Source organism: Triticum aestivum, chromosome 4D (genome assembly GCF_018294505.1).
Source record: "Triticum aestivum cultivar Chinese Spring chromosome 4D, IWGSC CS RefSeq v2.1, whole genome shotgun sequence".
Lineage (NCBI taxonomy): Eukaryota > Viridiplantae > Streptophyta > Magnoliopsida > Poales > Poaceae > Triticum > Triticum aestivum.
In genome coordinates this window covers 481,475,406-481,487,324 of record NC_057805.1, presented here as the reverse complement: position 1 = coordinate 481,487,324, position 11,919 = coordinate 481,475,406, and the positions used below count along the sequence as shown (strand labels likewise).

Genomic DNA, 11,919 nt, shown 5'->3' with positions numbered 1-11,919 from the left:
TGACTTCCACTCCAAGTCTCCTAGATTGCGTTTGTTCCAAGAAAGATCCTCGCGAAGGTTTCGTTCCGTTTGGATTCCGTTTGATATTCCTTTTCTGCGAAACACTGAAATAGGCAAAAAAACAGCAATTTGCACTGGGCCTTCGGTTAATTGGTTAGTCCCAAAAATAATAGAAAAGAGTATATTAAGGCCCATTAAACATCCAAAACAGATAATATAATAGCATGGAACAATAAAAAATTATAGATACGTTGGAGACGTATCAGTGGCCGTGGGACCGGCATCGAGTACGCGTGGACGACACAAGTCCATGGATTGGTGTCGTACGTCCACGACGGCGTGGCCTGCTGTTGCTGCTTGGGGAGCCCGCCCCCACGGCGGTTGCCACGCCGACCGCAGCCTTGCGGCTGCTGCTGGGGTGCAGCGAGAGGGGCGGGTGCCGCGGGTGGGAGGGGGTAGTACCCCGGGGGCGCGGGAGGCGGCAGTTGCCGCGGCGCGGGTGGGGCGGGCGGCGGTGCAGCACCACGAGAGGTGCCGGCGGTGAGGGCGGTGTGTTGCATGCGCTTCTTCACCTGCTTCATCCGGCGCTCCGCCAACTGCAAGTACGCCACAAACTTGGGGAAGGAGGGCTCCGGCATCAAGGTGAGGTTGGCGGCGGCGTTGCCGAAGTCCTCGTTGAGGCCGGCGGTGAGCGTGCTGAGGAGGAGATCATCATCAATCTTGGCGCCGATGTCACGGAGCTCATCACACAACGTTTTGAGGCGGCGGCAGTAGTCATCGATGGATTATTGATGATCCTGATGACAGTCAAAAAATTCCTGCTACAGAAAAACGCGACGCTGAAGCTTGTTGTCCGTGAAGAGGCCGTTGAGTTTGACCCACATGGCGCGTGCATCATCACCATCCCTCACTACCGTGTGAAACAGGTCCTTCGAGATGGTGGTGAAGAACCACCGGATGGGCGTAGCGTCGATCACGGTCCACTCGGAGTCGTCCACCATGGCGCGAGAGTCGACAGAGCCGTCCACGTGATCCACGAGATTGTTCTCGCGAAAGAGGAGTGGGAAGTAGGTCTTCCATGCGTAGTACGTGGAGTTGGTTGCATTGAGGATCACGGGAACGCTGTCATGGATGTTGATGTCGCAGATGTCAGCGGGGTCCGGACCGGCGAAGGGGTTGGTGGCACCAGAGATGGGTGAGTGGACGGACATGGTGCGGGAGAGGTAGCGGCGCGCGGTGGGAGGGAGGAAAGAGGCGACAACGGCTAGGGTTGTAGATGGGAGGGAGGAGCGGCGGCGCAGCGGGGGAAGAGGGGCGGCGTGGCGGCTGTTGGGGTGGAGTGGTTGCGAGAGGGAGGAGCAGCGGCGTGGGAGGGTGGTGGCGGCAGCGGCGGCTAGGGTTGCGGAAGGTGTTTAGGCAGGGATCGATACCGTATCTGATACCATGTTAGTTAGGGAGAAAGGGATTGTGTGCAGCGATAATTCTCATTAATCGTGCATTAGACACATATAGATACAGGGGGTGCGCCTGGTGTCTTGTCTCCCAAGATACAACAAGTTACAGAGGGGAGAAAGACGCGACATGTGCAATGCACAATACCTAGACTTATATACATATATGCATGTTCAACAGAACATTTGATATTCATGAACGGAGGGAGTACCATTTTGCTTATTTTGTTGTTTATTTTAACCAACTTGCCTCTAGTTTCATGGCCATTAACTATGGCAGATTATAAAGTAAACACTACACAACACAGTTCAACAACTACAAACTGAGCCTACAACAGAAAACGTCAGTCGAAGTACCATTCCGGGCGATTCATTGTGAATCTATCAAGATGTATATATTTAATTAACGTTAAAGGGCACCTGCATGCATTGCCTTGCATTATTTTATTTTGTTATATTTTACTTCACTTTTATTTTGACACGTGAAAGGACGCTGGACAGATAGTGTGACTGTCATTTCTGCTCGCTCTGTATCGTACACTAACTAGACATATATATTGCAGGGCACACATATATTTGAAGAAATTTCACAGACAGTAAAATTTCGGTAAGTACATTCAGTCAGATCGATCGGAGAATACAAAAGAAAAGAAATAGGAGCCCAAAATACGGCGCGACGCGCGCGCCGGTCGGAATTCCATGAGAGAAACTCAACTAGCTAGAATGAGAGATCGATCATAGCCTGAGCGACAGGTCCACATCATCGGCCCGGCGCGTCATACCACCAGGCATGGGAGCAGCAGCAACGTTCCACGTCGACCTTGCCTCCGTCCTCCCCGCCTTCCCAGCTGAAGCCTCGACGAAATCGCCGGCGGAAACATACCTGGGCCTCTCGTCCTGCGCTGCAGGCGCGCGCGTTCCGGCCCCGTGTGCACCCGTGGCGGCGGCCATCTCCCGCCGGCGGTGGGCGAGGCTGCGCTCGTGCTTGTGCGCGTTTTGGTGGCCGCCAAGCGCCTGTGAGCTGCGGAACTTGCGGTCGCAGTAGACGCAGAGGAAGAAGCCGCCCTGCTCCGCCTCAGCTGCCGGGCTCACGCGGAGGGTGAGGTCAAGGCTGAGCTCGTGCTCATCCATCTCACTGTGTAGCTGTTCCATTATACTCCCAGGTACAGTGCAAACTTTACAGTAGCGAGAGAGAGAGAGAAGGAGAGCTTGTGATTTGCGAATGAAATTTAGGTGCTAGGAAACGCTATAAAATGCTGTAGCCAGCACCAGCACGTGCCTCACCTAACCGGTGCAGCAGTCACTGTTCCTCGCGATCAGGTGAATGGAGCCGGCGTGGTGTGGATGGACGTTGCGCACATTTCCAGCCATTTGTTGCATCTGTGGCGACGGAAGAGAGCACCTGGCCAGACCATCCAAATATGGCCGGGACGGGCCAAGCGCATGAGGCTGACTCGTGTCGCCAGTATTGTACTCTAGTGTTTTACTTTTAACCGACAGACTTGCCCTCGCTATACTATACTCAACAAAATTTCTGTTTTAACCATTTGTGCTCGCAAAATCCTGAATTAAACTTGTTTACATTTTTCTTTTGGAATCCGACATTTTTTTGTGACGCCAACATCCATGGCATCCAGCTTACACGGGAGACGCCACGATCCCTGGCGTCTGGCCCCTGGCCCGCATGACCCGCTACCTTGGCGTGTGGCCCTGATAAGTGAATAACCCCACAGGAGAGTGGGTGTGACCCACCCCACTCACTCTCCCCAATCCTGCCGGAGCTGCAAGGACACTTGCTGCTCCCCCCCTCCTCTCCCACCCCTCAAGCTCCCCCTCAAATCCTCTCCAAAAAAGTGTTTCCCTTAACTGGATCTTTCCATCACTTTGTTGCTTGTGGTAATCTCCCCCGAATCATCTTTTTTTTGTTAAATCTTGTTATTTTGCTAGCATTTTTTACATATTGGAGGAATCCTAGTTCTATGTTTCCCCCTAATTTCAGTGTGAATGTCTTGTTTAGTGTAGAAGTGCATGCTCTAGCCAATGCAACCAAAAGACCGATCTGATAGAAGAGACTAGGCAGCACATTATACGTCAACACTCCCCCTCATGTGTGGCTCCCTCAGGCCTAAATGTGGAACGAAAGTGAGCTGCAATTTAATTGCGCCAGCCGGGTCTTGAACTCAAGACCTCTTGGTTCTGATACCATGTAGAAGTGCACGTTCTAGCCAATGCAACCAAAAGACCGATCTGATGGAAGAGACTAGGCAGCACATTATACGTTAACATTTAGCTTTGATAATAAAGGGATATGCATAGTGTGTTGTAGGAATGTTCGCTTGTTGAGTAGAAAGATTGGTGGTTAGGGTTAGTTAGTGTTTAGGGTAAACTTTGCTTAGTGTATGTTAATTAATGACACTATTTTGGACATCATCAATAATGTAGTGTTGATATGATTTGGATATAATGGATTATTTTTTGGATAACCAACAATTGTAATTGATGCCTTAAATGCATTCATGTTGTTTCTAGATGGGGTGACTTGTTAATGTCCATTACATTGACAAGGAGGCATTCTTGAGTAACAATGCCGACACGGATGAGGAACCAATGGCTTTTGATACAAGCCCTAACTATGAGGAGGTTATTGCAAATGTGAGACATGTCTTAAAGTGGATGGACACCAATGTTGATGTTAAGTTAATAGGAAGGTATGATGTTTGAGTTGGAACCAGATCTCGCTTGAAAAGTATGCCTATCACCTCGGATTTGCATTGGGGTGTATACAAGGAAAAAGTTGCCCAATCGAAAGACAGTTGAGTTGTTTGCCACCAAGGTTGAACCTCCTCGGTTTACAATTGATTTGAACCGACATGTATCTTCCCCAATGAATGACATGACCGAGAGAATAATCATGCCGCTTGTTGAGCATAGGGTTGTGGTTGATGCCCCCAATGAAGGAAATATGCCCTAGAGGCAATAATAAGTTGTTATTTATATTTCCTTATATCATGATAAATGTTTATTATTCATGCTGGAATTGTATTAACCGGAAACTTAGTACATGTGTGAATACATAGACAAAACAAAGTGTCCCTAGTATGCCTCTACCTGACTAGCTCGTTAATCAAAGATGGTTAAGTTTCCTGACCAATGACATGTGTTTTCATTTGATGAACGGGATCACATCATTAGAGAATTATGTGATGGACAAGACCCATCCGTTAGCTTAGCATGATGATCGTTAAGTTTTATTGCTATTGCTTTCTTCATGACTTATACATAATCCTCTGACTATGAGATTATGCAACTCCCGAATACCGGAGGAACACCTTGTGTGCTATCAAACGTCACAACGTAACTGGGTGATTATAAAGATGCTCTACAGGTGTCTCCGAAGGTGTTTGTTGGGTTGGCATAGATCGAGATTAGGATTTGTCACTCCGAGTATCGGAGAGGTATCTCTCGGCCCTCTCGGTAATGCACATCACTATAAGCCTTGCAAGCAAAGTGACTAATGAGTTAGTTACGGGATGATGCATTACGGAACAAGTAAAGAGACTTGCCGGTAACGAGATTGAACTAGGTATGATGATACCAACGATCTAATCTCGGGCAAGTAACATACCGATGACAAAGGGAATAACGTATGTTGTTATTGCTGTTTGACCAATAAAGATCTTTGTAGAATATGTAGGAACCAATATGAGCATCCAGGTTCCGCTATTGGTTATTGAACGGAGATGTGTCTCAGTCGTGTCTACATAGTTCTCGAACCCGTAGGGTCCGCACGCTTAACGTTCGATGACGATTTGTATTATGAGTTCTGTGTTTTGGTGACCGAAGATTGTTTGGAGTCACGGATGAGACCACGGACATGACGAGGAGTCTCGAATTGAAAGGTAGTATTCGGACATCGGAATGGTTTCGAGTGGTTCGGATATTTTAGCGGAGTACCGAGGGGTTACCGGAACCCCCCGGCGGAATTATTGCGCCTACATGGGCCTTAGTGGAGAGAGAGGATGGCCGCAAGGGGTGCCCCCCATGGCAGTCCGAATTGGACTAGGGGAGGGGGCGGCGCCCCCCTTTCCCTCTCCCTCTCCCTCTCCCTCTCCTTCCTTTTCCCTCCGGTGAAGAAAGGAAAAGGGGGACGAATCCTACTAGGAGTGGAGTCCTAGTAGGACTCCCCCCATGGCGCGCCCCTCATGACTGGCCGCCTCCTCCTCCCCTCCTTTATATACGGGGGCAGGGGCACCCCATAGCACATCAATTATTCTCTTAGCCGTGTGCGGTGCCCCCTCCACGGTTTACTCCTCCGGTCATAGCATCGTAGTGCTTAGGCGAAACCCTGCGCCGATCACATCACCATCACCGTCACCATGCCATCGTGCTGACGCAACTCTCCCTCAACCCTCTGCTGGATCAAGAGTTCAAGGGACGTCATCGAGCTGAACGTGTGCCGAACTCGGAGGTACCGTACGTTCGGTACTTGATCGGTTGGATCGCGAAGACGTTCGACTACATCAACCGCGTTATACTAACGCTTCCTCTTTCGGTCTACGAGGGTACGTGGACACACTCTCCCCTTCTCGTTGCTATGCATCTCCTCGATAGATCTTGCGTGATCGTAGGAAATTTTTTGAAATTGCATACTACGTTCTCCAACAGTGGCATCCGAGCCAGCTCTATGCGTAGATCATATGCACGAGTAGAACACAAATAGTTGTGGGCGATAATAGTCATACTGCTTACCACCAACGTCTTATTTTGATTCGACGGTATTGTTGGATGAAGCGGCCCGGATCAACATTACATGACCACGTCCATGAGACCGGTTCTACCGACGTGCTTTTGCACACAGCTGGCTGGCGGGTGTCTGTTTCTCCAACTTTAGTTGAATCGAATTTGACTACGACCGGTCCTTGTTGAAGGTTAAAACAACACACTTGACGAAAAATCGTTGTGGTTTTGATGCGTAGGTAAGAACGGTTCTTGCTAGAAGCCCATAGCAGCCACGTAAAACTTGCAACAACAAAGTAGAGGACGTCTAACTTGTTTTTGTAGGGCATGTTGTGATGTGATATGGTCAAGACATGATGTGATATACGTTGTTGTATGAGATGATCATATTTTGTAAAAGTTATCGGCAACTGGCAGGAGCCTTATGGTTGTCGCTTTATTGTATGAAATGCAAATGCCATGTAATTGCTTTACTTTATCACTATGCGTTAGCGATAGTTGTAGAAGCAATAGTTGGCGAGACGACCACAACGCTATGATGGAGATCAAGGTGTCGATCCGGTGACGATGGAGATCATGACGGTGCTTTTAAGATGGAGATCAAAGGCACAAGATGATGATGGCCATATCATGTCACATATATTGATTACATGTAATGTTTATCTTTTATGTATCTTATTTTTTCTTAGTACGGCGGTAGCATTATAAGATGATCCCTTACAAAAATTTCTAGGTATAAGTGTTCTCCCTAAGTATGCACCGTTGCGAAAGTTCTTCGTGCTGAGACACCACGTGATGATCGGGTGTGATAGGCTCTATGTTCACATACAACAGGTGCAAGGCAGTTTTGCACATGCGGAATACTTGGGTTAATCTTGACGAGCCTAGCATGTACAGACATGGCCTTGGAACACTGGAGACCGAAAGGTCGAACGTGAATCATATAGTAGATATGATCAACATAGAGATGTTCACCATTGATGACTACTCCATCTCACGTGATGATCAGGCATGGTTTAGTTGATTTGGATCACGTGATCATTTAGATGACTTGAGGGATGTCTATCTAAGTGGGAGTTCTTAAGTAATTTGATTAATTGAACTTAATTTATCATGAACTTAGTCCAAATAGTTTTTGCATATCTATATTATAGATCAATAGCTCATGTATAGCTCCCCTGTTTTATTATTAATATGTTCCTAGAGAAAACTAAGTTGAAAGATGATAGTAGCAATGATGCGGACTGGGTCCGTGATCTGAGGGTTATCCTCGTTACTGTACCTTGATGCACCGCTAGGTGTCAGACCTATTGCAGGAGCTGATGCAGACGTTATGAATGTTTGACAAGCTCGGTATGATGACTACCTGATAGTTTAGTGCACCATGCTTTACAGCTTAGAACCGGGACATCAAAAACATTTTGAACGCCACGGAGCATATGAGATGTTCCAAGAGTTGAAATTGGTATTTCAGACTCATGCCCATGTCGAGAGGTATGAGATCTCTGATAAGTACTTTGCCTACAAGATGCTGGAGAATGGCTCAGCTAGTGAGCATGTACTCAGAATGTCTGGGTAGTACAATCGCTTGAATCAAGTGGGAGTTAATCTTCCAGATAAGATACTGATTGACAGAGTTCTCTAGTCACTATCACCAAGCTACTAGAACTTTGTGATGAACTATAATATGCAAGGGGATGACGGGAACGATTCCCGAGCTCTTCGCGATGCTGAAATGGGCGAAGGTAGAAATCAAGAAAGAGCATCAAGTGTTGATGGTTGACAAGACCACTAGTTTCAAGTAGAAGGGCAAGGAAGAAAAGGGAACTTCAAGAAGAATGCCAAGCAAGTTGCCACTCCCGTGAAGAAGCCCAAAGCTGGACCCAAGCCTGAAACTGAGTGCTTATACTGCAAAGGAAATGGTAACTGGAAGTGGAACTGCCCCAAACATTTGGCGGATAAGAAGGATGGCAAAGTGAACACAAGTATATTTGATATACATATTATTGTGTACCTTACTAGTGTTCGTAGTAGCCCCTGGGTATTTGATACTAGTTAAGTTGCTAAGATTAGTAACTCGAAACAGGAGTTACAGAATGAATAGTGACTAGTTAAGGGCGAAGTGACGATGTGTGTTGGAAGTGATTCCAAGGTTGATAAGATCACCATCGCACACTCCCTCTACCTTTGGGATTAGTGTTTGAACCTAAATAAATGTTATTTGGTGTTTGCATTGAGCATGAATATGATTGGATCATGTTTATTGCAATACAATTATTCATTTAAGTCAGAGAATAATTGTTCTGCTGTTTACATGAATAAAACCTTCTATGGTCATACACCCAATGTAAATGGTTTATTGAATCTCGATCGTCGCATATTCATAATATTGATGCCAAAAGATGCAAAGTTGATAATGATAGCGCAACATATTTGTGGCACTGCCGTTTAGGTCATATTGGTGTAAAACGCATGAAGAAACTCCATGCGGATGGATTTTGGGAATCACTTGATTATGTATCATTTGATGCTTGCGAACCATGCCTCATGGGCAAGATGACTAAGACTCCGTCTCCAGAACAATGGAGTGAGCCACTGACTTATTGGAAATAATACATACCGATGTATGCGGTCCGATGAGTGTTGAGGCGCACGGTGGGTATCGTTGTTTTCTGACCTTCACTGATGATTTGAGCAGATATGGGTATATCTACTTAATGAAACACAAGTCTGAAACATTTGAAAATTTCAAAGAATTTCAGAGTAAAGTGGAGAATCATCGTAACAAGAAAATAAAGTTTATTCGATCTGATCGCGGAGGCGAATATTTGAGTTACGAGTTTGGCCTTCATTTAAAACAATGTGGAATAGTTTCACAACTCACGCCATTTGGAACACCACAGCGTAATGGTGTGTCCGAGAACGTCGTAACGGTGCTTTATTAGATATGGTGCGATCTATGAAGTCTCTTACCAATTTACCGTTATCGTTTTGGGGCTATGCATTAGAGACAGCTACATTCACGTTAAATAGGGCACCATCTAAATCCGTTGAGACGACACCGTATGAACTATGGTTTGGCAAGAAACCTAAGCTGTCGTTTCTTAAAGTTTGGGGTTGCGATGCTTATGTGAAAAAGCTTCAGCCTGATAAGCTCGAACCCAAATCGGAGAAGTGCGTCTTCATAGAATACCCAAAAGAAACTGTCGGGTACACCTTGTTGGGGAACGCCGTAATTTCAAAAAAAATCCTACGATCACGCAAGATCTATCTATGTGATGCATAGCAACGAGAGGGGAGAGTGTTATCTACGTACCCTCATAGACCGAATGCGGAAGCGTTATGACAACGCGGTTAATGTAGTCATACGTCTTCACGATCTGACCGATCCTAGTACCGAACGTACGGCACCTCCGTGATCTGCACACGTTCAGCTCGAGTGACGTCCCATGAACTCTAGATCCAGCTGAGGTCGAGGGAGAGTTTTGTCAGCACGACGGCGTGATGACAGTGTTGATGAAGTTACAGACGAAGGGCTTCGCCTAAGTACTACAACGATATGACCGAGGTGGAAATCTGTGGAGGGGGGCACCGCACACGGCTAAACAATGAACTTGTGTGTCTATGAGGTGCCCCCCTCCCCCGTATATAAAGGAGTTGAGGAGGGGAGGGCCGGCCCTCTCTATGGCGCGCCCAGGGGGGGTCCTACTCCAAGTGGGTGTAGGTTTCCCCCCTTCCCAAGTTGGAGTAGGAGAAGAAGGAACAGGGAGAGGGAGAGAAGGAAAGGGGGGCCGGCTCCCCTCCCAATTCTGATTGGGCTTGGGGGGCGCCCCCACCTTGGCCGCCTCCTCCTCTCTTCCACTAAGGCCCAATAAGGCCCATTGACTCCCCGGGGGGTTCCGGTAACCTCCCGGTAGTCCAAAAAATGCCCGAACTCATCCGGAACCATTCCGGTGTCCAAACATAGCCTTCCAATATATCGATCTTTATGTCTCGACCATTTCGAGACTCCTCGTCATGTCCGTGATCACATCCGAGACTCCGAACAACCTTCGGAACATCAAAATGCATAAACTCATAATACCGATTGTCATCGAACGTTAAGCGTGCGGACCCTACGGGATCGAGAACTATGTAGACATGACCGAGACCCATCTCCGGTCAATAAGCAATAGCGGAACATGGATGCTCATATTGGTTCCTACATATTCTATGAAGATCTTTATCGGTCAAACCGCATAACAACATACGTTGTCCCTTTGTCATCGGTATGTTAGTTGCCCGAGATTCGATCGTCGGTATCTCAATACCTAGTTCAATCTTGTTACCGGCAAGTCTCTTTACTCGTCCTGTAATGCATCATCCCGCAACTAACTCATTAGTCACATTGCTTGCAAGGCTTATAGTGATGTGCATTACCGAGAGGGCCCAGAGATACCTCTTCGAAACACGGAGTGACAAATCGTAATCTCGATCTATGCTAACCCAACAAACACCATCGGAGACACCTGTAGAGCATCTTTATAATCACCCAGTTACATTGTGATGTTTGATAGCACACTAAGTGTTCCTCCGGTATTCGGGAGTTGCATAATCTCATAGTCATAGGAACATGTATAAGTCATGAAGAAAGCAATAGCAATAAACTAAACGATCATAGTGCTAAGCTAACGGATGGGTCTTGTCCATCACATCATTCTCTAATGATGTGATCCCGTTCATCAAATGACAACACATGTCTATGGCTAGGAAACTTAACCATCTTTGATTAACGAGCTAGTCAAGTAGAGGCATACTAGGGACACTCTGTTTGTCTATGTATTCACACATGTACTAAGTTTCCGGTTAATACAATTCTAGCATGAATAATAAACATTTATCATGATATAAGGAAATATAAATAACAACTTTATTATTGCCTCTAGGGCATATTTCCTTCAGTCTCCCACTTGCACTAGAGTCAATAATCTAGTTCACATCGCCATGTGATTTAACACCAATAGTTCACATCACCATGTGATTAGTTCACACCGCCATGTGACTAATACCCAAAGGGTTTTTACTAGAGTCAATAATCTAGTTCACATCGCTATGTGATTAACACCCAAAGAGTACTAAGCTTAGTCAATGGGTATGTCACATTCAGAGCGGTATGTATTTTGCAAATTTCTATGTCTACAATGCTCTGCACGGAGCTACTCTAGCTAATTGCTCCCACATTCAATATGTATCCAGATTGAGACTTAGAGTCATCCGGATCAGTGTCAAAGCTTGCATCAGCGTAACTCTTTACGACAAACTCTTTATCACCCACTGCTGGAATTAGCTTATTTGTCGTCTGCCAATTCTTTGCCGTCTGCTGGCTGACGGCAAAGAAGGTCTTTGCCGTCCGCTTACAGAAAACGGACGGCAAAGAACTGGCTGATGGCAAAGAAGGTCTTTGCCATCAGCCAATTCTTTGCCATCTGCTAGCGGACGGCAAAGAATCTTTGTCATCAGCTGGCGGACGGCAAAGAGAGAGGTGGGCCCCACTAACGAGCTGCTTAGAAAAAACCTAACGGCCCCCCTCTTTGCCATCTGCTAGCAGACGGCAAAGAGCAAAAAAGCGGACGGCGAAGGAGGGCGGACGACAAAGAATTGACCTAACTAACGGAGCCCCACCCCGCCCCTCTCTCTCTCTGTTTCTGTCCTCTCTCCCCGACGACCATCGCCACCCGCCGCCGGCGCCGCC

General features: G+C 46.8%; 1 protein-coding gene across 1 annotated transcript; it reads right to left on the bottom strand.

The window, feature by feature from the left end:
* Positions 1-2,024: 2,024 nt before the first annotated feature.
* On the bottom strand, positions 2,025-2,656 carry LOC123100438 (zinc finger protein 2). The gene has a single exon (XM_044522374.1). The coding sequence runs from the start codon at positions 2,601-2,603 to the stop codon at positions 2,187-2,189; it is 417 nt and encodes a 138-aa protein (XP_044378309.1). The 5' UTR covers positions 2,604-2,656; the 3' UTR covers positions 2,025-2,186.
* Positions 2,657-11,919: the final 9,263 nt, after the last annotated feature.

Coding starts and splice junctions, on each gene's coding strand:
- LOC123100438 (XM_044522374.1), bottom strand. CDS start 2,603: ATGGAACAGCTACACAGTGAGATGGATGAGCACGAGCTCAGCCTTGAC.